Genomic DNA, 24,512 nt, shown 5'->3' with positions numbered 1-24,512 from the left:
ACATTTTAGTGTAAATATGAGATCTGAAAAAAAAATGAAAAACAAAAGGTAAAATAAAAAATATTTTTTTTTTTAAATGCGCCCCGTGGCGCCAAGCTCGCGAGCAGAAGCAAACGCATATGTGAGCAGCGCCCGCATATGAAAACGGTGTTCAAACTACACATATGAGGTATTGCCGCAATCGTTATTATAGCCCTAGACCTCCTCTGTAACTTAAAGCAGTTATGGAGATTTTTAAGGGTAAATGTTTGTCACCATTCCACAAACGGGCGCAATTTGGGAATGTGACATGTTGGATATCAATTTAGTCTACGTAACATTATCTTTCACAACATTTTTATTTTTTAATTCAAAAAAGTGTATTTAAAAAAAAAAAAGTGTTCTTGTAAGACCACTGTGCAAATACGGTGCAAATTTTATTCTCTAGGGTGTTAGAAGAAAAAAAAAGTATAATGTTTGGGAGATTCTAAGTAATTTTCTAGCAATAAGAACTGTTTTAAACTTGTAAACAACACATCTCAAAAAGAAGCTCGGTCCTTAAGTGGTTAAACCTCTGCCTCAATTTGGACACTGACTGCAATACTACAGCCTGGCCGCTCTCAGCTGTGTGTGGAATGTGCGAGCGAGAAGTGAAAGGTTGAATCCACATGCTCTGGAAACTGCTGCGGCCAATCAGCACTGCGAACTGTTGTTATGGAAACAAAGAAGACGCTATGGAAGGCATAGGCCTCAGTCAGTGTCGCCTGTAGGATTTTATGTGGCTCCGATTTCGGTCCTGGAATAGCGATTAGCGGGCCCCTCATAGAATCCTTATATAATAGAGGGGAGAGACGCCTGACACCGTCTGGAAGATGCTAAAGGCGAAAGTGTTGCTAGTGGGACCCAGCGAGGTGAGGACGAACACCCCATCCCGGGGACAGGGCATGGCTGGTTAGACCTGTTATTGCATTTTGTTATTACTGCAGATGTCCCTGATTTACAGACACCTCACCCCCCCTAATGTACTGAAGACCCCCTTCCTGTATTGAAAAGACCCCCCCCCCCTTTCTCCACTGTAGACCCCCCCTTCCTGTACTGCAAAGACCCCGCTTTCTGTTTTGCAGACCCCCCTTTCTGTTTTGCAGAGATCCCCCTTCCTGTGCTGCAGAGAAGATCCCCCTTCCTGTGCTGCAGAGAAGATCCCCCCTTCCTGTGCTGCAGAGAAGATCCCCCCCCTTCCTGTGCTGCAGAGAAGATCCCCCCTTCCTGTGCTGCAGAGAAGATCCCCCCTTCCTGTGCTGCAGAGAAGATCCCCCCTTCCTGTGCTGCAGAGAAGATCCCCCCTTCCTGTGCTGCAGAGAAGATCCCCCCTTCCTGTGCTGCAGAGAAGATCCCCCCTTCCTGTGCTGCAGAGAAGATCCCCCCTTCCTGTGCTGCAGAGAAGATCCCCCCTTCCTGTGCTGCAGAGAAGATCCCCCCTTCCTGTGCTGCAGAGAAGATCCCCCCTTCCTGTGCTGCAGAGAAGATCCCCCCCTTCCTGTGCTGCAGAGAAGATCCCCCCCTTCCTGTGCTGCAGAGAAGATCCCCCCCCCTTCCTGTGCTGCAGAGAAGATCCCCCCCCCTTCCTGTGCTGCAGAGAAGATCCCCCCCCCTTCCTGTGCTGCAGAGAAGATCCCCCCCCTTCCTGTGCTGCAGAGAAGATCCCCCCCCCTTCCTGTGCTGCAGAGAAGATCCCCCCCTTCCTGTGCTGCAGAGAAGATCCCCCCCCTTCCTGTGCTGCAGAGAAGATCCCCCCCCTTTCCTGTGCTGCAGAGAAGATCCCCCCCCCCTTCCTGTGCTGCAGAGAAGATCCCCCCCTTCCTGTGCTGCAGAGAAGATCCCCCCCTTCCTGTGCTGCAGAGAAGATCCCCCCCTTCCTGTGCTGCAGAGAAGATCCCCCCCCTTCCTGTGCTGCAGAGAAGATCCCCCCCCTTCCTGTGCTGCAGAGAAGATCCCCCTTCCTGTGCTGCAGAGAAGATCCCCCTTCCTGTGCTGCAGAGAAGATCCCCCTTCCTGTGCTGCAGAGAAGATCCCCTCCCTTCCTGTGCTGCAGAGAAGATCCCCCCCTTCCTGTGCTGCAGAGAAGATCCCCCCCCTTCCTGTGCTGCAGAGAAGATCCCCCTTCCTGTGCTGCAGAGAAGACCCCCCTTCCTGTGCTGCAGAGAAGATCCCCCCTTCCTGTGCTGCAGAGAAGATCCCCCCCCTTCCTGTGCTGCAGAGAAGATCCCCCCCCTTCCTGTGCTGCAGAGAAGATCCCCCCCCTTCCTGTGCTGCAGAGAAGATCCCCCCCTTCCTGTGCTGCAGAGAAGATCCCCCCCCTTCCTGTGCTGCAGAGAAGATCCCCCCCCTTCCTGTGCTGCAGAGAAGATCCCCCCCCCTTCCTGTGCTGCAGAGAAGATCCCCCCTTCCTGTGCTGCAGAGAAGATCCCCCTTCCTGTGCTGCAGAGAAGATCCCCCTTCCTGTGCTGCAGAGAAGATCCCCCTTCCTGTGCTGCAGAGAAGATCCCCCTTCCTGTGCTGAAGAGAAGATCCCCCTTCCTGTGCTGCAGGGAAGATCCCCCTTCCTGTGCTGCAGAGAAGATCCCCCTTCCTGTGCCGCAGAGAAGATCCCCCTTCCTGTGCCGCAGAGAAGATCCCCCTTCCTGTGCCGCAGAGAAGATCCCCCTTCCTGTGCCGCAGAGAAGATCCCCCTTCCTGTGCCGCAGAGAAGATCCCCCTTCCTGTGCCGCAGAGAAGATCCCCCTTCCTGTGCTGCAGAGAAGATCCCCCCCCTTCCTGTGCTGCAGAGAAGATCCCCCCCTTCCTGTGCTGCAGAGAAGATCCCCCCCTTCCTGTGCTGCAGAGAAGATCCCCCCCCCCTTCCTGTGCTGCAGAGAAGATCCCCCCCCTTCCTGTGCTGCAGAGAAGATCCCCCTTCCTGTGCTGCAGAGAAGATCCCCCTTCCTGTGCTGCAGAGAAGATCCCCTTCCTGTGCTGCAGAGAAGATCCCCTCCCTTCCTGTGCTGCAGAGAAGATCCCCCCCTTCCTGTGCTGCAGAGAAGATCCCCCCCCTTCCTGTGCTGCAGAGAAGATCCCCCCCTTCCTGTGCTGCAGAGAAGATCCCCCTTCCTGTGCTGCAGAGAAGATCCCCCCTTCCTGTGCTGCAGAGAAGATCCCCCCTTCCTGTGCTGCAGAGAAGATCCCCCCCCTTCCTGTGCTGCAGAGAAGATCCCCCCCCTTCCTGTGCTGCAGAGAAGATCCCCCCCTTCCTGTGCTGCAGAGAAGATCCCCCCCCTTCCTGTGCTGCAGAGAAGATCCCCCCCCTTCCTGTGCTGCAGAGAAGATCCCCCCCCCTTCCTGTGCTGCAGAGAAGATCCCCCCCTTCCTGTGCTGCAGAGAAGATCCCCCTTCCTGTGCTGCAGAGAAGATCCCCCTTCCTGTGCTGCAGAGAAGATCCCCCTTCCTGTGCTGCAGAGAAGATCCCCCTTCCTGTGCTGAAGAGAAGATCCCCCTTCCTGTGCTGCAGGGAAGATCCCCCTTCCTGTGCTGCAGAGAAGATCCCCCTTCCTGTGCCGCAGAGAAGATCCCCCTTCCTGTGCCGCAGAGAAGATCCCCCTTCCTGTGCCGCAGAGAAGATCCCCCTTCCTGTGCCGCAGAGAAGATCCCCCTTCCTGTGCCGCAGAGAAGATCCCCCTTCCTGTGCCGCAGAGAAGATCCCCCTTCCTGTGCCGCAGAGAAGATCCCCCTTCCTGTGCCGCAGAGAAGATCCCCCTTCCTGTGCCGCAGAGAAGATCCCCCTTCCTGTGCCGCAGAGACCCCCCCCTTCCTGTGCCGCAGAGACCCCCCCCTTCCTGTGCCGCAGAGACCCCCCCCTTCCTGTGCCGCAGAGACCCCCCCCTTCCTGTGCCGCAGAGACCCCCCCCTTCCTGTGCCGCAGAGACCCCCCCCTTCCTGTGCCGCAGAGACCCCCCCCTTCCTGTGCCGCAGAGACCCCCCTTCCTGTGCCGCAGAGACCCCCCCTTCCCGTGCCGCAGAGACTCCCCCCTTCCCGTGCCGCAGAGACTCCCCCCTTCCCGTGCCGCAGAGACTCCCCCCTTCCCGTGCCGCAGAGACTCCCCCCTTCCCGTGCCGCAGAGACCCCCCCCTTCCCGTGCCGCAGAGACCCCCCTCTTCCCGTGCCGCAGAGACCCCCCCCCCTTCCCGTGCCGCAGAGACCCCCCCCCTTCCCGTGCCGCAGAGACCCCCCCCCCTTCCCGCGCCGCAGAGACCCCCCCTTCCCGCGCCGCAGAGACCCCCCCTTCCCGTGCCGCAGAGACCCCCCCTTCCCGTGCAGCAGATCCTTCTTTCTCTATTACAGATCCCCCTTCATGTACCACAGATCTCCCCCCCCTTTCTGTACTGCAGATCCTTCTTTCTGTATTACAGATCCCCCTTTCTGTACTGTAGACCCCCCCTTTCTGTACTGTAGATCCCCCGTTCTGTACTGTAGATCCCCCCGTTCTGTACTGTAGATCCCCCCCTTCCTGTTCTGCAGAGACCCCCCCCCCCCTTCCTGTACTGCAGATCCCCCTTCATGTACTGCAATGGGAGTACTAAATGCCCCATTAGTGGTGGCAGTGGGAGTAATACACGCCCCATCATTTGGTGTCAGTGGGAGTAATAAATGCCTTATCATTGGTATCAACAGGAGTAAATCAGCAGCTGTGAATCCTGCAAGTGGGTTTTGCCATGTCAGTTCCTAATGTAACACAGACGCCAAAAAAAAAAAAAAATGTATTTTAACCATTCCCTAAACCTAAAAGTTCTAGAGACGCACTTTAATGTCTTAGTTCTACACATAGTGAGCATTTCTACTGTTACCTCTCTTAAGAAAATTCAGAACTCACCAATCATCAATGTATTTTTTGTATAGGATGAAGGGTGGAGGGGTAGGTAGGGATCACAATCGGAATTGTTTTTTTTCTGTACTTTTGATCCAGTTAGGATCTCTGCTTAGCATGCTTGATGAAGTGCATTGACTAAGTAAACATATTTAGTGTAATATGCACAGTTCTATCGCTCTGTGTCCATGCTTTCTCCACAATGGTTGAAGTGTAGCTATGCTCCTGCATCGACACCCATGGAAAACCCTGGTGATGATGGAGGTCCAGGGAGGTCATTTGGTCCTGGCCTTACCTCGCAGAGCATCCGTTTTTTCCAGAACTGATACCAATAATTGGACATTTATTACTCCCACTGACACAAGTAATGGGGCATTTATTAATCCCACTGATAACAATGATGGGGCATATATTATGCCCATTAACACCAACGATGGGGTATATAGTATCTCACAAAAGTGAGTATTCCATTCACATTTTTGTAAATATTTGATTATATCTTTTCATGTGACAAAACTGAAGAAATTACACTTTCCTACAATGTAAAGTAGTGAGTGTACAGCTTGTATGACAGTGTAAATTTGCTGTCCCCTCAAAATAACTCGACACACAGCCATTCATGTCTAAACTGCTGGCAACAAAATTGAGTACACCCCTAAGTGAAAATGTCCAAATTGGGCTCAATTACCCATTTTCCCTCCCTGGTATCATGTAAGGTGTCATGTAACTTGTTAGTGTTACAAGGTCTCCGGTGTGAATGGGGAGCAGGTGTGTTAAATTTAGTGTTATCACTCTCACTCTGTCATACTGGTCACTGGAAGTTTAACATGGCACCCCATGGCAAAGAACTCTGAGGATCTTAAAAAAATAATTGTTGCTCTACATAAAGATGGCCTGGTCTATAAGAAGATTGCCCAGTCCCTGAAACTGAGCTGCAGGACGGTGCCAAGACCATACAGCATTTTAACAGGACAGGTTCTGCTCAGAACAGGTCTCGCCATGGTCAACCAAAAAAGGGTGCACGTGCTCAAACGTCCTATCCAGAGGTTGTCTTTGGAAAATAGGCGTATGAGTGCTGTCAGTATTGCTGCAAAGGTTGAAGGGGTGGGGGGTCAGCATGTCAGGGCTCAGACCATACACCACACACTGCATCAAATTGGTCTGCATGGCTGTTGCCCCAAAAGGAAGCCTCTTCTAAAGATGAAGCACAAGAAAGCCCACAAACGGTTTGCTGAAGACAAGCAGACTAAGGACATGGATTACTGAAACCATGTCCCATGGTCTGATGAGACCAAGATAAACTTATTTGGTTCAGATGGTGTCAGGCGTGTGTGGCAGCAACCAGGTGAGGAGTACAAAGACAAGTGTGTCTTGCCTACAGTTAAGCATGGTGATGGGTGTGTCATGGTCTGGGGCTGCATGAGTGCTGCCGGCACTGGGGAGCTACAGTTCAGTGAGGGAACCATGAATGCCAACATGTACTGTGACATACTGAAGCAGAGCATGATCCCCTCCCTTTGGAGACTGGGCCGCAGGACAGTATTCCAACATAACCCCAAACACAACTCTAAGACGACCACTGCCTTGCTAAAGAAGCTGAGGGTAAAAGTGATGGAATGGCCAAGCATGTCTCCAGACCTAAACCCTATTGAGCATCTGTGGGACATCCTCAAATGGAAGGTGGAGGAGCGCAAGTACTCTGGCATCCACCAGCTCCGTGATGTCGTCATCAGGAAGAGGACTCCAGTGGCAACCTGTGAAGCTCTGGTGAACTCCATGCTCAAGATGGTTAAGGCAGTGCTGGAAAATAATGGGGGCCTCACAAAATATTGACAATTTGGACATTTTTCACTTAGGGGTGTACTCACTTTTGTTGCCAGCGGTTTGGACATTAAAGGGGTTGTAAACGCTTGTGTTCTTTCACCTTAATGCATCCTAAGCGTTAAGGTGAAAAAACTTCTGACAATGACCAGCCCCCTCGTTTTACTCACCTGAGCCTGTTCGTTCCCTCGGCGGAGGAGCGCTGTACCTCTCTGCCCAGGGTTCTCGGCTCTTGATTGGATAGATTGATAGCAGCACAGCAATTGGCTCCCACTGCTGTCAATCAAATCCAGTGACACGGGCACTGGGGAGGCGGGGCCGAGTCCGACATTCTGTGTCTATGCACACAAATGCTGGATCCGGGAGCGTGCCCGCAAAGTAACCCCCAGGGTGAGCGCTTTTACCATGGGGCCGCTGAGGGACTCCAGAAGATGAGGTTCAGGGCCACACTGTGCAAAACTAACTGCACAGTAGAGGTAAGTATGATATGTTTGTTATTTAAAAAAAAAAAAAAGGGTTTACAAGCACTCTAATGGCTGTGTGTTTGAGTTATTTTGAGGGGACAGAAAATTTACACTGTACAAGTTGTACACTCACTACTTTACATTTTAGCAAATTATAATTTCTTCAGTGTTGTCACATTAAAAGATATAATAAAATATTTACAAAAAATGTAAGGGGTGTATATTACACCCACCATCAGACATCCAGCAGAAGTCTCTGGACTGAAGGTGAATATTGTTGCAAAAGCTGGTTTTGTTATGCTATCTTTTTATGGACCATTATTTCTTTCTTATTGTTTTTGCATAGAGTTTGCTTTAAAACTGCTTTTGTATATTGAATGTTTGTTTAAAACTAACCCATGGCAACTTTTATAAAGATTTTCTTATGTGTACCTAAATTAATTTTCTTTTTCAGTGTGGAAAGAGCATTTTCGCAAATTTTTTAGCTGATGCCACAGAAAACATTGGTGGAGAATATAGTCCAACACAAGGTGTAAGGTAATCTCACAGTATTTATCTGGATTTCTGTTATGCTTTATGAGAAGGTTGGAGCATTTGTATAACTGGCAGCTAATCAGAATTCAGTATCCATCAAGTACGAATGGAAAAGAGATTTTTATTTATAAAAGGTTCACACCATTGTTTTTGCACTAGTCCTTAGATGTGGTGGGTTTTTTTTTTTTAGCACTAGCCCCTCTCCTTATATCCATAACATGGGGTTATGGGGGGTGTTCTGTGATACATAGAGGAAAACTTAATGGGACTGATAACAACGCTTGAGGATTCAGTGCAGCACAGGCAACTTGTTTTTTTGGCCTGTTGGCCAAGATCAAGTGTAATATCTGTTCTCATCAGTGTCCCGAGAGCTCTTCCACTACTTTTGGCAGGAGGGATTGGCTGTAAAATGCTCTTACTGGTATGATGTTGGTCCTAAGGGACCTTCCCCATGTCAAGAAATACAAATTAAGAGCCCACTGGGTGAGGTGAGGATTGCGAGTACTTCTCTTGTGTGGAGGGTTTTAAGGGGCCCCGTGCCTTTCCGATTTCACTGGTGCTACCTAGTCTGGCTAAGGGCTCGGAAAACAGAGAGCTGGGCAGGGGCATTGCTAGGTCTACAAAAAATCTGTGGCCAATAGCAGTGAAGTAAAGAAAGTCATACACTTGGGCGTGAATACACATGTATATAATATACGCGTGTGTGTGTAATATATATTACACAAACATTATATATTATCATAACATCAGGGACTCCAAAGAGCCTCCTTCTTACATCGGGGTCACCAGAGAGCTTGTCACATTGCCTGTCACAAGATGCAGATTGTCACTTGCCACGTCGCCTACCACCAGATGCGGAATGTTACATACAGAGAGGCTAGGGTATATAGAAGAGAGGCTAGTGTATACAGAGAGGGTGCAATATACAGATAGGCTAGTGTAAATACAGAGAGTCTGGTATATACAGAGAGGCTAGTGTATACAGAGAAGCTAGTGTATGCACAGGGAGGCTGGGTATGTACCAAGAGGCTGGGTATATACAGAGAGGCTGGGTATATACAGAACAGAGGCTGGATAGTATGGTGTCCCCCCCCCTCCTCCTCCATGGTCTGCACTCGCCTGCTTAGGAGCTCGACCCTTTTGTGACTTTCACCAGCCTCGCGCGCCCCCCCCCCCCCCTTAGCCCTCCCGTGGCCCATAGCTTGCGTCTCTGGGAGTTGGTCCACTATTCAGGAAATGTAATGCCCCCCTTTATCCCGCTCCCCCCTCTCCTGAATAACTTCTTCTTTTCTCCGAGGCTAGACCAACCCCTGGTATTTGCCTGGTGGCCGGCTCATGGCTACTCATAGGTATGTCATTTTTAGGATCTGGCACCTTTCCATCCTGGGCTTCCATTTGCGAGACCCACAACGCACCCCACAAAGAATGGTTTCGTTATCTACAACTCCGACATTGGATTTCAGCACACGGATGTGATTCATCTTTTCCAATCCAGAGGACGACCTTCGAATGTATCTGCCTTAACTCACCTGGAACCCAGGGCACCATCTCCTTTATTTATTCCTCTTTGACCGCAGGGGATTCGTCTTGCACCCATCTGTACATCTCCAGATGGAAACAAGACTTGACAGTCTCTATAGATTTAGAGGACTGGAGCAAGGCCTGATCATCCATCGCCAAATGTTCTTCCAATACGGTCAACGTGGAGGTGACCTATAAGGTTCTCCTCCGCTGGCATTGGGTTCCGGCCCACATTCAAACCCATCGTACAACAATAGATGCTTCAGGGTATGTGGACAACGTGGAGATGAGATTCACATTTGGTGGTCTTGCCTATGGTTGGTGGAATTATGGTCTATGGCCTCCTTTCAACCCTTTTTTCATGTACTCTTCCACAAAGAGGCCCGGCATGCACTTTTCCACTGCCCCTTCCTCTTCTCATACCAACAGAAGCTATAGCTAGAGCTTGAGGATATAGCTAGAGCTTGAGGAAGCCCTCGGTTGGGTTTGCAGAGGCGAAGATGACCAGTGTACTTAATGACTCTCATGCTGAGTTCCTCAAAGTGTGGAACCCATGGTGGTCTTATGCTCTCCAGCCCTGCTCCCAACCAGCTTGGGTATTCTGGACCGTTCTAATATACCACCCAACCCGCAGGCCCCACGCTCTTTTCTTGTCTAAGACTACACCTCCTTCTTTTCCATTCTAATATTGACCGTTTCTCCTTCCCTTTCCTTGCCTAGTCTTACACCTCCTTCCTCCTTCCTCCCCCTCATCCAGACCCCCCTCCCTTTTTTTTTTTTTCCTTACTTGTCCCTCACTTTGTCTCTTCCCACCCTCCCCTCCCCACTTCTTTTTTTTTGTTTTGTTTTTTTATTTGTTTTTGTTTTGTTTTTTTGTTTTTTGTTTCTCACCATGTCTTGGACCTCAGAGTCCAGTTATTCATTTCCACTTCTGCCATTTATGCCGGATGCTTATACTATTAGCTTTTACATTTTGAAAATGTGTTTTTGTTTGGATTTACGTGAAATGTAATGTTTGGTTCCCCTGTGCGGGACTATTTTCCCTTTTCTTTTCTTCAGACCTGCACACAACCAAAGCCTTTGCTGTCTTGTCAGCAATGCATTCACAGATGATGTCTTCCAGCTCAAGATATAATGGCTGCTGACCTGATCCACACTTGCACTTCTTAGCATTTCCCTCGTCCACCTTTTGACTGAGGTTACTGTAATCTGCTTGCCATTTTCAGACTATTCGGAAATCTAACTTTATCTCTTTGCAGAAAGCCGTAAGATTCTTGCCTTGAGAGTCCTGTGCGATTCGTTTCTTGTACTCTGCGCAATAACTCTTTCTTTTTTAACTCCTTTAAAGCATGATAGACAGCACAGTGGTTGTGCTGTGTTATTTACCCCTCTCTATGTTCTAAAAAAACCTGGAATAAAACAATAAAATATTTTTTTAAAGGTTCCTGTGTCCCCTGTCTCCCCCCCCCCTTGGGTTAGGAGTCAGTATTTAACATAATTTTAATTCCCCAAAAAACATCTTGGTTAAAATCCTTATACAATTCTATGGCCCATCTTATAGGGGGGTTGTGCTGGTCTAGGGTGCAATGTGTCTCCCTTAGTGGCTGTTTTTATGGAAAATACCTTTTTTACAGCTCCCCTGGGTGCTCACGTGATCTGCCTGAGCTCTTCTTCTCTGCTCGGAGATCCCAGGTGACGTCAGCCTGCTCTGAGCACTGCAGAGGGAGGGGCCGCATACGTCAGCCGGTAGGAGAAGAGGGAAGAGCCGAGATCTCCGCTGACTTCAGCCCGCTCCAAGCACTGCAGAGGGAGGCGCCTCAGATGTCAGCCGGGAGGAGAAGAGGGAAGAGCCAAGATCGCTGCTGATGTCGTCCCACTCCAATCACTGAAGAGGGAGGGGAGGAGAAGACCTTTAGCGGGTCAGTGGCGGCTATAAATGGGGTATTTTACGTGGTGCTATTGCAGTGGGAGACACACTGCACCTTATACTGATGGGATCTCTTTCCAAAATGGATTTGAACTTTTTTCATGAACTTTATTAGGGCTTATTTTTGGGGTAGGGCTTATATATTTGGGGAAACACGATATATACATTCTACTGTGTATGTACACCAAAAATAATAATGTAATTAATAACCAATAAGAGTCCTTTATTGTGCTTCATAAATCACCCAGCTTGCTTGAACAAATGTGTAACCTCTGTCAGTTGTGCTTTCATCTGGTTTTATTGACCGTATGTACTACGTAGGCTCAAAACAAGCTTTTGTCCCTCAATGTGGACTGTTGGGTTTATTTCCTGCTTTTAATACAAATATTCTCAATGATAGAGAGAACTCCAAAAAGCAACCTCCTCCAGAGCATATGCACACTGTGTCTTTAAAAGCACTCTCCAATCTTCAACTCCCAATCTCAAATTTGCTCCATTTCATCATTTTATGTGAATATTGCCCAATGTATGTGCAAAATCATAACCAAATAACAAGTTACTGGCAGAATTTTCAAAACAAACATGAGTGGACACATCATGAGTTTGCCCTTTTGGCAGGGACCGGGGTAATTTTTGCTTCCTGGCCGCAAGGCCTACGCTTTTTATAGCACATTGACACCTATTTATTTTCCTCTCCACGTTTTGTATTGCTTCAACTTTTTTGTGTGTTTTTTTTTCATTGCACAGATTAACAAGTGTGGGTTTTCAAGCCTACCCTAAAGTCTAGGGGAAGGATGTGTGGCTATTGGGTTATTTCCTCTTCTGCAGGACAGCCCTTACCTAGTACTTGGTGGTTGGCTGGTCATGAGTAGAGGGGTCCGTCAGGCTTCATGGCTAGGTGGACCAGAGTGCCTTGTCCCTGTCATAAGTCCTGAACTTGGGGGGTCAGGAAATAATCCGTCCTCTTCGGGGGGGACCAGTGACATGCCCAGTACACTTTTTGTGTGTGGTTCAATTGTTTTTCTTTTTTCACTTGGTGTTTACTTTTTTGCGCACCCAGAGTGGGTTCACAAAGTAAACGGGTATACAGCACAGGAAGTTAGGCTCTTGTTGGATTTCTGACAGAATAAACAGGTGTTTTTTACAGTTTTTGAACAGACATAACAAAGAACTTTTAATACTTAACAGATTAAAAGGGATCACGTAAGACCGTTTCATTGTTGGGGCATACAGACATTAAAGCTGGACTTAGTTGCATACTGGTTCAGTTTGCACCAATGTAAAAATGTGTATTTCATATCTGAGGGTCCAATGGGGAAGCCGACAATTACTGTACTGTAGTAATTGCTACTACACTGCTATACAGTGATAGCTGCCATCTTCTGGGTCGCTTACTCTGCACTGCCGCCATTTGTAGAATGCCTTTCATTTTTTTTAATGCGTATAAGACGTTCTGTAACTGGATGAATTGGTGATTGTGATATCACCGCTCTTTCTGTCCATCTTCTCCGATCAGAGAGTGCCTTGTGTTCATAAAAAAAAATAAAAAATACAAGGCATTCTGTGAATGACAGTAGTGCAGAGCAACCCTAGTGTTTAGTGTGCAGTGGGACAGCCATTCAGCACAGGACCTGGAAGATCGCAGCTATCACTCTAGTAGAGCTGACTACTACAGTCATTTTCATCTTCCACAGAGGCTCCTTTAGGTATGTATACTTACGTTGGTCCAAGCTGTAAACAATGTAAGTATGCAATTAAGATCATGCATGGAGTTCCTCCTTTAGATATGTTCGGAAGGGTTACTGAGGTCAGTGTTTTGTATCGGGGATCTATTCTGTCATAGTTGATAAGGTTTACCTTGCAGAAATTCTTCAAACCCAAGGCATACTGTTAACACAAAAGCACGTCTTGTCAAAGAGCTGGGATAGCTTTTTCGTAGCCAAGGAAGGTGGAAGCTTCTCTTGACAGTAGAAAAGACTTTAAAAAAGTGCTGCTATTGTAAATTTTTTATTTGCATTAAATACCTGGATCCTTGGAGTATGGAGTGGTTATCAGTGCTGATATTTTCTGCCAGAAAATGTGAAAATTGTGGCTATCCTTTGGCCTCTTGCACACAGTATGTTTTGCTAATTCTCCTAGACTGCTTTCCTCCAGGCAGCAGAGTTTTGGCAGAAAGAATGCTTGACGCTTGTAAGCTCATATTTTCTCGGTTCAAGCCCATAGGCCAGTGATTCTCAACTAGGGTTCCTCCAGAGGTTGCTAGGGGTTCCTTCAGCATTGGGCAATTTCTGCCTCTCAGATAAATTCCCACTGATACCATTGATTTTTTTTTAGCTATCTGTAAGGAGGTAATTCTTCCCAGTGACCATAAGTTTAAGGACCATTCTTCTCACTGACCATCACACTAATGTATCATGAGTTGTACATTTCTAATTTTTAGCAGGGATTCCTCGAGACTGGAAAACTATTTCAAGGGTTCCCCTGTGTTGAAAAGGTTGAGAAAGGCTGCCATAGGCTATAGAATAGTTTATTTTGGCCATTGAAATGAGTTAATTTGTTTCCATTTCCTTGCCTGTAAACTCCTCTAAATGCATATGTGTGCATGGACACATAGGCTAAGATGCAGGGTCATTTAGAGACCGGAAAAGAAAAACAGCAAACACCCCTAGGAGCAGCAGGGGAGTTCCACCCAAAAATAGAACTTCTGCTTATCTGATCACCCCTCGGGTGCCACATTTGGCACCTTTTGTGGTGGAAGGGGGGGAGCGGGTACCTGTTTTTTGACAGGTACTCTGTCCCTACTTTCATCGGATCTCGCCCTGGCTTCACTGTCGGTTCTGCTGCTGACTTTTCATTTTTGGAGGGGGGGGGGGGGGGGGGTAGAGTTGGCGGAACTCTGATTTAATATACAAAGCATATTGAAAAATGTCTGTGTTCTGTGGCTTAGAAATGATTCCATAGTATTCGGTACCAAGGAGGCAAACAGTCTCAATCTCTATTGCCCTAAAATCTCAAATCAGATTTTTATTTTTTATTTTTTTAGCAAAAGAAATCTGATTGGTTGTTTTATAGGGCAGTACAATCTACTTTAGGCCTCTTTTATTTTTATTTTTTTTCAGGTACATTTTTGGCAATCCTACATTTTTATTTGGAGCACATGTTCAAGGTTCTTGCACAGTACAGATTGCTTCCTCTGCTTGTTTATGATGCACTCCAGTTTCACACAAAGGCTTTGTCTAACAGGCATGCACAGATGTGCAGATTTTAATGAAATCCCTCATAAAATGTATACCCTGTGGCTTCTTCAGCTGTAACTCCATCAGCTGCAAGATAATAGCCAATTTGTTCAATGATATTCACACATTGATGTTTGTTAAACATCCATATACCCTTCTCTTAATAACCTGTCTTTTTTTTATTTACAGAATATTAGAATTTGAGTGTCCTAATGTAAATGGGAACAAAGGACCTGGATGTGAAGTGGAACTCTGGGACTGTGGAGGCGATCACAAGTAAATAAATATCAACTATTTCCTATGTAAAATAATACCCTAAAGCAATAATCAATGCATTTCATATATAGAATTTGCATGTCTGGGGAATGCAGAAAACATCTGCTATCACTGTAAAAAGCTTTTAGACTAGACATATGTCAACAGGCTATCTATGTCATCTGTTAAATTGGAATTCCAGGCAAATAGCCAGATACACAAGCAAAATGAATATATTTGAACTGTTTTATTATACATAATTCTGTTTAGCCAGTCTTCTGATTCACGCTCTTCTACCACACAGAACAGCCAGGCAAGGGACGCCATTATTTCCAGATACAGTTTCCTAATGCCTGTTACACACAATAAGAATATCAGACGAATGATCGTCCATTTTTTTTATTTTTTATTTGCATGCTAGTCTCATATCGAAAATAAAGAAGTTATGAAAATTCTCGTACGACAGAATAAAAATGTGGAGGTGTCATGTATTTGTATTGTATTTATGGATAACAACTGTACTGATTTAACAAAAATCATACAATGTGATATTGTACGAGAAAAAATTTCGTGCTTGTCCCATCGGATAAGTTCACATGAATTGTTGTGATCAGCTCTCAAAAACTGTGTGCTAAAGATTAGATTATCGTACAATCGCTTCAAAAGCAGTATTTTTTGTACAATTTTCTATGTACAGGCCTTAAGTCACACTTGTACTCCAAGTCTGCTAATTGATTAATAATTCAGTATCATCATCGTACCTGTGATTCAGGCACAGGAAGCTCTAAAGCTGAACGAGGAAATTATGTGGTCATCATCTAGTTGGTATAGTTGTATGAATTACAATAGTAGAAAAGTTTGGCAGGTAAAACCTTTCACATAAATGCCTTTTAATCTTTGTATTTAGCTATTTGGTGTAAGTTGTACTTTAACCACTTACCACACAATCACGTATATATACACGTAAGTGTGTTAAAGTAGTTATACCAGGGCCAGGGCTGCAGCTGTCAGCCATAACCCCAGTATTAACATTTTCAGCCAGCAATTCCCTTTCTGCTAAAAGCAATCCAATCGGCTGATAAACCTCTGGATCACTTTTAGAAGCAGTAGGAGGGATCATACCCCTCCTCTCCTGCCGCTCTCAAGTGTGGCTTTCCGGTTTTGATCCTGTTCCAATCCAGTATTATGTGATAGAAGTGATGGAGGACCAGAATGTCCTCGATTATCTCTATGGTCTAGGAGACCAAAAGCGCCAAGGATTTCATCACTTCCGTTTAGAGAGAATGTAGACAAGGCCATTTTTTTTGGAAAGCATGAGATCAGTGGGCTTTTTCTTTCTTTTTTTTTTTTTTTTTTTTTATCTCATGCTTTCAAGGGTAGAGAAGAGATCTGGGGTCTTGTAGATCCCAGGTGTCTCTATAAAGTGGACCTGTCATGCTTTATTACTATCACAAGTAATACATTACTTATGATAGAAATAAAAATGATCAAAAATAAATAAATTAAAGGGACAGTGTAAAAATAAAAATTATTAATAAAATTAAATAATAATAATAATAAAAAATGTTTAAAGCGTCTCTGTCCTCCTGTGCTTGCGTGCAGAGGTGAACACATACGGAGGTCATGTACGCATATGTAAATGGTGTTCGTACCACACATGTGAGGTATCGACACGAACGTTATAGCACGAGCAATAATTCTAGCTGTAGACCCCTTTTGTAACTCTTAACTGGTAACCTATAAACATTTTTAAAGTATCACCATATGGAGATTTTTAAGTATCCTAGTTTGTTGATTATATAGATATATATAATGTTTGGGAGTTCTAAGCTATTTTCTAGCGAAAATACAGATTTTTAAATGTAAGCAAAAAGTATTACAATAGGCCTGTTCTTCAAGTGGTTAACATTAGCTACGCACTAAAATGCGCTTTAAGCATGTTGGCTAAATCCTTTTGACAGGTGATGCACAGTTTAAATTTTTTTTGTTCTTCTTTTATTTCTTATTTTTTGCATTTAAATGTAACATTTATTGAGAGTTTACAAAGTTGCACTTAATTTTAATCTTTGCACTGCAGCACCGTGACCTGCGGTGCCATCCAATGTACTGCAGTAAAATGCATCATGTCTGCATTTCTCCGCACCACACCACATATCACATCAGTTTTATAAAACAATTGTTTTCTATGTACCTTTGCCCTGACTGGTGTTGATCAAGTGCAAAAAGATGCCAGCCAATGTGAACAGGCTCTTAAAGTGACATTAAAGTCTTTTTTTTTTTTTTTTTGCCTAAAAATAACAATGTTGTACTTTCCTGCCCTGTGCAGTTGCTTTGCAGAGAGCAGCCCAGATCCTCCTCTTCTCAGGTCCATCTTTGGCTCTCCTGCCCCCCCCCCCCCCGATGAGTGCCCCCACAGCTTGCTATGGGGGCAGCCGAGTCGCAGCTCTGTGTGTCCATTTAGACACAGAGCCCTGGTCTCTCCTCATTGGCTGACTTTGACAGCAGTGGGAGCCAATAGCACTGCTGTCTCAGCCAATGAGGAGGAGAGTCTCGGGCAGCTGAGTCTCTTCTGGAGAGAGAGGGGACTCATGTTAGTATTGGGGGGGCTGCTGTACACAGAAAGTTTTCTATCTTAATGCAAAGAATGCATTAAGATAAAAACGCTTCCGAATTTACACTCACTTTAAGGTCTGGTTTCTCAAAGCTGTCTTCCTGCAAAGTTTCGACATATATTTTTTTGGATTCCTGTTGCCAAACATTTTGAAGGGAAGGTGGTTAAACAAATAATAATGATAATATTTGTACCACGATGCACTGATTTGAAGGTCTTGTCCAAGGGCAGGTCTTAGTAATAGAGGAACAGAGGTGCATTATTGTTTAATCCTTTCAGTTAATATGCAGTTGTCACTCTGCTGCATTTTCTTTCTGCACAATTTAATGTCGTTATTTCTTCGTCCTTTGATCGACCTGTTATAGGGGCTACATTAAAGCGGGAGTCCACCGGGACTCCGCGTTTTTTTTTTTTTTTTTTTAAAAGCCAGCAGCTACAAATACTGCAGCTGCTGACTTTTAAAATAGTGACACTTACCTGTCCAGCGCGCCCGCGATGTCGGCACCCGAAGCCGATCGCTAGGTCGTCTGTCGGGTCCTGCCGCCGCCATCTTGGGTATGGGAATCAGGAAATGGAGCCTTTCGGCTTCATTTCCCGGTTCCATACTGCGCATGCGCGAGCCGCGCGGCGCAATCCGGACGGTCCCCGCTGCCTTTGGGAACTGTGTGTTTCCCAGCAGGCAGCGGGGCACTTGCGCAAAGGGGCGGGCAGTTGCGGAAAGGGGCGTAATCTACGCCCCTTTCCGCAGACAGCTATCCCGGAAGTGGGTGCAGTTACCTGGATTATCCAGGTAACTGCACCCCCCTCCCCCCTGAAAGGTGCCAATTGTGGCGCCGGAGGGGGGGGGATTACGATGAGCGGAGGTCCATTTTAGGGTGGACCTCCGCTTTAAGAAGGTCACAGTGATATTCTGCTATACTAAATAGTCATACCTATCACCAGGATGTAAGTTTTTGTTGTTGTCATGGTAACTTACACAGGGTGGAACACAGGACACTCTCATCCCTTGTACACACGGTCGGACATTCCGACAACAAAATCCGTCGGATTTTTTTCCAACGGATTTTGTCCGAAACTGGTGTTGCATACACACGGTCGGACAAAGTTGTCAGAAAATCTGATCGCTCGGAACGTGATGACGTTCGTTCATGCAATGGTAATACATTGCAGCTAGTAGCCAATAGCTTTGGTCTCGTAATTTGATCTGAGCATTCGTGGCACTTTGTCCGATCGGAATTCTCTACAAACGATCGAAAAAAGTCCGATCGGATCATGTTGTCTGAAAATGTTATATCCAGCTCTCAAACTTTGTTGGTCGGACATTCCGACAGAAAAAGTCAGCTATAGCCCACACACGGTCGGATTATCTGACAACATGGTCTGATCGGACCTTTTCCGTCTGAATTTTCGACCGTGTGTACAGGGGCTCAGAAGTGTTGGTTTCTGACAAAATTTCAGCTATGATTCCTTTGTGCCAGAACCGTGTTTTGTGGCAGAGGGAGAAGGAGAGGTACGTACTTACTATAATTTTTGTAGGGACATCAGTTATTATTTCGTTTTCTGCAACTGTTCTAAAATAAGGAATGTGTCATTTTACCTAGGTGCCTTTTAACTTTCATTGTCCTGTTATGTCTGAATGCTGGGCCATTCTAAGGCGAGTGAGCAGTCCCCAAACACTTCTTGATGACAATGGCGTTAGTTGACCCCCCCCCCCCCCCCCCATCCCTTTCACCTCACCCACATTTCTCATGAGGCAGCCTGACATGGCGATAGTCGAATAGAAATGGGAGAGGGTTGAAGGAAACGGGTAAGCTCTGACACTACCTAGAAATGTCAGGGCTTTGCCTGTTTGAATGGCCTGGCATGCGGGCATAGGAGAGGGCAATGAAAACTGCTGCAGTTACATATAGGCATCTTTTCGTGCCTACATTCAAACTTGATAACAGCCTTTCCTCCTTTTTTTTTTTTTTTTTTTTCTCTTTTTGGTTATAGAGTATCTTTACTATAATTTGCTATAACAAAAACAACTGCTCAACATGCTTTTTTATTTATTTATTTATTTTTTGTGGTACTATAGGTTTGACAGTTGCTGGCCTGCCATAATGAAAGATTCCCATGGTGTAATGATCATTTTTAATGCAGACATTCCAAGTCACCTCAAGGAGATTGAAATGTGGCACAGTAACTTCATCAAACAACAAAAGTTGCAAGAAAATCAGTGCCTGCTGATAGCACACCACAAGCCTGGATCAGGGGATAATTCAGAGAAACCAGATTTGTGTAAGCATGTTCTCAAAACATACAGTGGGCCTGCTTGTGACTTTTATATGTGTAAGGCCGCGTACACACGCGCGGACTGTTCGCCCAACTTTGTCCGTCCAACAGTTTCGGCAAACAGTCCGCTCAAACTTAGCATGGACGGACATGGCCACACACGACGGACGAACAGTTTGCTGAAACCGTGCGCGATGACGTGAACGGCACGTACGACGGGACGAAAAATACGACGTCCTATACACTGCATTATAGCTTTCGGCGTGAAAATCCTTTCTGAGCATGCGCGCAACTTTGTTTGACGAACAAGCCTACACACGAGCGGACTGTTCGCTGAAACAAGGTTTCAGCGGACAGTTTTACGGAATTTCCGAAAAACCTTGTCTGTCAAACTGTCCGCTGAAACTGTCCGCTGAAAGCCCACACACGAGCGGACTGTCCGCCCAAACACTGTTCAGCGGACAAAGTTGGACGAACAGTCCGCCCGTGTGTACGCGGCCTAAGGGTTTACTATCGGTGATAATGATAACTAAAAGTGCCTACAGAGATTAACATTCAAGCTGCCAAATGTTGCCCAACTTCTTCTGTCTTCAGTGGTCTGATTGTAAATGTTGTAGCGAGCATTGTACGAGTGTTTTTTTTTATATGGAAAGGCGGTAACTGTTGACACCCCACTTCTCGTCTATCTTGAGGAAAGTTTCTACCAGTCAACCAAGAAATATATCCCGTCCAATTAACCACATGGCCAAGAAAGCTCAGCCAGGGCTGTTGAAAGACCCCAATCTGGCCATAAACGGCTGGACAGTACAGTTCAAACACTCTTATGTATGCTTAGGTCTGTCAGTTATGTGTAGACCAGAATACCACAACTGGTTAGGTTTTAGGAGCTGCTGACTCAGTCCTTAAAGGTGATCTGTAAAGAAGCCGTTATATATTTATGAAATGTATTTATTACAGATAAATTGAAATCGCTTTCAATTCTCCTCCTGGATTGCTGTCTGTGACCCCCAAACAAACCCACCACAACTTTCTCTAGTTCTACCATGATCTCTATTTTGCTGTGAGCTGTACTTCTTTGTTTCCTTGGGAGAGTGCATTCTCTATATATTGCTATTACAGATCAGACGCATTATGCTGTCACCAGCCCTCTGGGTTATGGCAACCTGTCTATCTCAGTCTACCTGTCGAACACGTGCAGGTGACAGGTAGACTAGAACAGGTCTCTGGGGCGGCAATGACCCCCAGCTTCTAGGTGCAAGCCCTTCTGCCCCCTCCCAGCCTCCTCTGCTGCTGTGATCTGCTCAGAACGGAGGCTGGGAGGAGTAGCTGGTCAAATTAACATTTCAAGTTAAATCTCAGGTGATTGTTTCCTAGGACAGGGTGGTCCTAAGCAACCAATCACCAGCTTAATATGAAAAGTCACTCTGCCAGCTCCTGCCCCCGCCCTCTATCCAGCACTGGGCTGCCTTCCACTCTCTCCTCTGTGTACACATGTAGGACACTGTTTATATGTGGGGGTTGATGTTAAGGAAGCAGAGGACACTGCTATGGAACACTGCTATTGGAGAAAAGGGGGGGGGGGGGGAGCAGAGGACACTGCTGGGAGGGGGAGTGGTGCCAGAGGTCATTGCTATGGAGGGGGGTAGTGGACACCACAGTGTGTGTGTGTGCTGGGGGAGAAATGTGAAGGGCAGTAGAAGACACTACTGTGGGGAGAAATTATGTGAAGGGGCAGAGGACACTGCTATGGGCAGCCCCCCCCCCCATAGAAGTGTCCTCTACTGCCCTTCACATTACTCCCCACAGTGGTGGCCTCTGCCCCCCCCATAGCAGTGACCACTGAATGACACCTTCCACTGCCCTACTGACACCATCCACTACCCTACTGACTGACAACATACACTTTTAAGGTAGGCTTGTATTCATCAGTGACATTTGTTTTAGTGTTTATTGTTTTCCTTACTATTTTGCTACTTAATTTCTTTTAAAAAAAATGGTGTGAACCCCGGTGATCATAGATCCCTTTCATGTTGTTCTGGTAGATCACCTCTCAATTGTTGCGTACCCCTGCTCTAAGGGATACTGGTTAGGAAAATAAGGGGAATAGGAAAATAAGGGGAATGCTTGCCAGAAGACAATAATTAGGAAGTACAGTTTAAAGCCGAGCCATATATGTCATAGCAGAGCTGGTGGCCCCCAGATATATCCCTACCAGTATCTTATCATGGTTTTGATTATTATCCGGACTATACTTTTTCTCTTTCTCTGTCTTTTTTGCTGTGGCGAAGCCATCCAAGATGCTGATTTCCCACATCCTCTTCTTTGCTTGGTGGCTGTTTATATTTGTTGTACATTTCTTTGTTGGTCTAGTTTCTATTTTTCAACCAACCTCCATCCAAAATCCTCTCTAATCTGCTGTTTGTTCACAGGTCTCCTTTGCAAATGACACGGTGTGCTTTACATATGTAACAAAACATATCGGGACAGGAACAATGGGATAGATTTACTAAACCTGGAGCACGCAGAATCTGGTATCAGCTTCTAACCTCAGCTTGTTCAATTACACTTTGGCATTAAAACCTGGAAGCTGATTGATTTGTATGCAGAAGTGAGCCTGATTTTGCACTCTCAAGCTTTAGTAAATAAACCCCAATATCTTTTGCATCATTAGGGTTAATACAGCTTCCCATTATGATCCTCCAACTGGTCTTTTAGTAGGAATCTTGAAGTCATGTATCTGGATTGGATGCACTTTTTCAGGTTACCACATAAATACAAAGTGGAAAAAACAGCTGGAGACCTATTTACTGTAGATTTAATTTAGAAGCATTTACTTACCAAGAACTAAGGTTACTTACCACTCGCTTAACCTGCCCTAAAAGCCTGAATCCATAGGGTGGTTGTGGGAAAATGGCTCTGAATTAAAAAAAAAAAGAAACCTACTGTAAGGCTATATGTGTGATTGTAAGGTGTGTTTTTAATTATTTGACACTAGATGGCAGTAGAATATTAGTTTGTGGACGAGCTTTAGCTTGCTGCTGGTAAGGCTTTAATGGTTTGGTGAGACTCTCAAACAGCGTTTCAGTCCAATAAAGCAAAGTAAATGCGCTGCAAGGCTTGCATAGTATTTATTTATTGTTTTAATGTGTTCTGTTTTGAGTCTGCAAAAATGCACATGCATAGAACACGAAAAAATATTGAGAACTATGAAATGTATGTTGAGCCTATGATATAGCATTGAATTCACTACTGCTTTTTTTTTTTTTTTTTTTTTTTATTGAGCAATCTACCAGAAGTTGAAATGAATCTATTAAGAGTTCATGTACATTGTTATTTCAGCTCATTTTTTAGGGCCCGACCAGAACAGTGTGTGTGTGTGTGTGTTATGCTTCATATAATGTGTACCTGCTTGTGTGTATTGTGTAGGGGTGGTGCAATGTGTTGTTACAATGCAATCACATTTTTTACTGTTGTGTTTTTCGTTTTTTAACTGCATTGAAACCTCACAAAATGATATTTCATTCATCTCTATGCCCTGCAGCACACTGAGATGTACTGGTTAAAAATGCAACCTGTCCTACTTCTTTCTGCATGCGTTGCATTGGTGTGAACTAAAGTGTACACTATTCCTTTAGAGCCAATTTAAAATTCATACATTGTTTTCCACGTTTCTCAAAAAACACTTCAAAAAGTAATGTGATAAGCAAACCACAAATAAGCTCTGGGTCTTACCTGACCTGCATACACTGTGAAGAACTACAAATCTCCTATGACCTCTGTATTCTTCAAAGCCAATCTATAATCAAGAAAAATCTCAATCTTTCCTCCCTTTGCTACTGAGAAAAATAGATTAGTCAAATATAACTGAATAATATATTATATGAAGCTACCGTAGACTGTTGTATTTTTGTACTGTATGCTATTACGGTAATGTAACTGTACTGCACGCCCTCATTTTGTAAAGAGCTGTGCAAACTGTTGGCGCTATATAAATCATGTAGTATAATAATAATAATGATAATAGTAAAATGTATTTAACAAAAAATGTTTCAGCATAGCCCTCTTTTATTTACTGCTGTATTTCACCATTATTGTTGGATGCAATTAATATAATAATAATAATAATAATAATAATATATTAATAAAACATTTCCTTCTGTTTATTTTACAGCTCCAGCCTTAAGCAAATTAACATTGGTACATTCCAATCTGGAAGAAGATCCTGAGGATGTAAGAATGGAATTTGTTAAATATCTCCGAGGTGTTGTCACTTCATTGTCAGAGAGCAGGGACCGGGAAGAGATGTCAATTATCACATAATATACACTGTGACGCAAGTAATGTGTCTGTTCCTGATGCATTTCCTTCTGGATAAATGGACTTCACATGGCACAGTTTCTGGAAATACTAGAGCTTGTTCACAAAGAGATGTTCACATTTAATTATCACAATATACGTTTACAGACAAAAATATGTATACTTCTTGAATTGTGTAGTGATATTTCAACATTAAATTACTATTATAAAGCAATATTAAATCCTTCTTCTTTTTTTAAGCACTTTCAGCAGCTGATTCAATGAATTACTGAGTATGCAGCTTCTTTATCTTTAAAAACCTTACCAATGTCCCTGTTTAGGCTGGTGCCATGACAGTTGCCCCAGGTTTCAGACTGACTCCTTTCTTTTGCAGCATCATATGGAGCTACCCTAGGACTAGAGCTGTGTTTTCTTATGCTTTGTGCAACATTTGATTGATAGACTTAGGAAGCACCTAGCCACTTGTTATTTGTCCTCTGGGTGGCATAAGGGTGTAAAACAAATTGTAATTGTAAGTTAGAAAGTTTTGAAGCTAAAATAAATAATGGGTGCTTTGTGTTTATATGTGTAAGGCCCTGGTGCCCAACCTGCAGCCTGAGGACCACATACAGCCATTTAGTGTTTGTAGTGTTACCCTCTGACCCAGAAGTCAGCAGTGGGAGTTTTGATTTGTAA

General features: G+C 45.0%; 1 protein-coding gene and 1 pseudogene across 2 annotated transcripts; both read left to right on the top strand.

The window, feature by feature from the left end:
- The first annotated feature begins 675 nt into the window (after positions 1–675).
- Positions 676–24,058, top strand: IFT22 (intraflagellar transport 22). Of its 2 annotated transcripts, none has more exons than XM_077480515.1 (5): positions 676–890; positions 7,617–7,699; positions 14,570–14,656; positions 19,324–19,526; positions 23,692–24,058. In XM_077480515.1, the coding sequence occupies exons 1-5, from the start codon at positions 852–854 to the stop codon at positions 23,838–23,840; spliced, it is 561 nt and encodes a 186-aa protein (XP_077336641.1). In that variant the 5' UTR covers positions 676–851; the 3' UTR covers positions 23,841–24,058. The 2 variants fall into 2 exon arrangements, with proteins under 2 accessions (XP_077336641.1, XP_077336642.1); XM_077480516.1 differs by lacking the exon at positions 676–890 and adding an exon at positions 10,852–11,136 and having other exon boundaries at positions 7,615–7,699.
- Positions 8,005–8,166, top strand: LOC143986389 (U2 spliceosomal RNA; annotated as a pseudogene).
- Positions 24,059–24,512: the final 454 nt, after the last annotated feature.

The sequence above is a fragment of the Lithobates pipiens genome, unplaced genomic scaffold (genome assembly GCF_037356315.1).
Source record: "Lithobates pipiens isolate NorthernLeopardFrog02 unplaced genomic scaffold, aLitPip1_a1.2 Scaffold_16, whole genome shotgun sequence".
Taxonomy (NCBI): domain Eukaryota; kingdom Metazoa; phylum Chordata; class Amphibia; order Anura; family Ranidae; genus Lithobates; species Lithobates pipiens.
The sequence above is the reverse complement of the archived record's forward strand: the minus strand, read 5'-3'. Positions and strand labels throughout refer to the sequence as shown.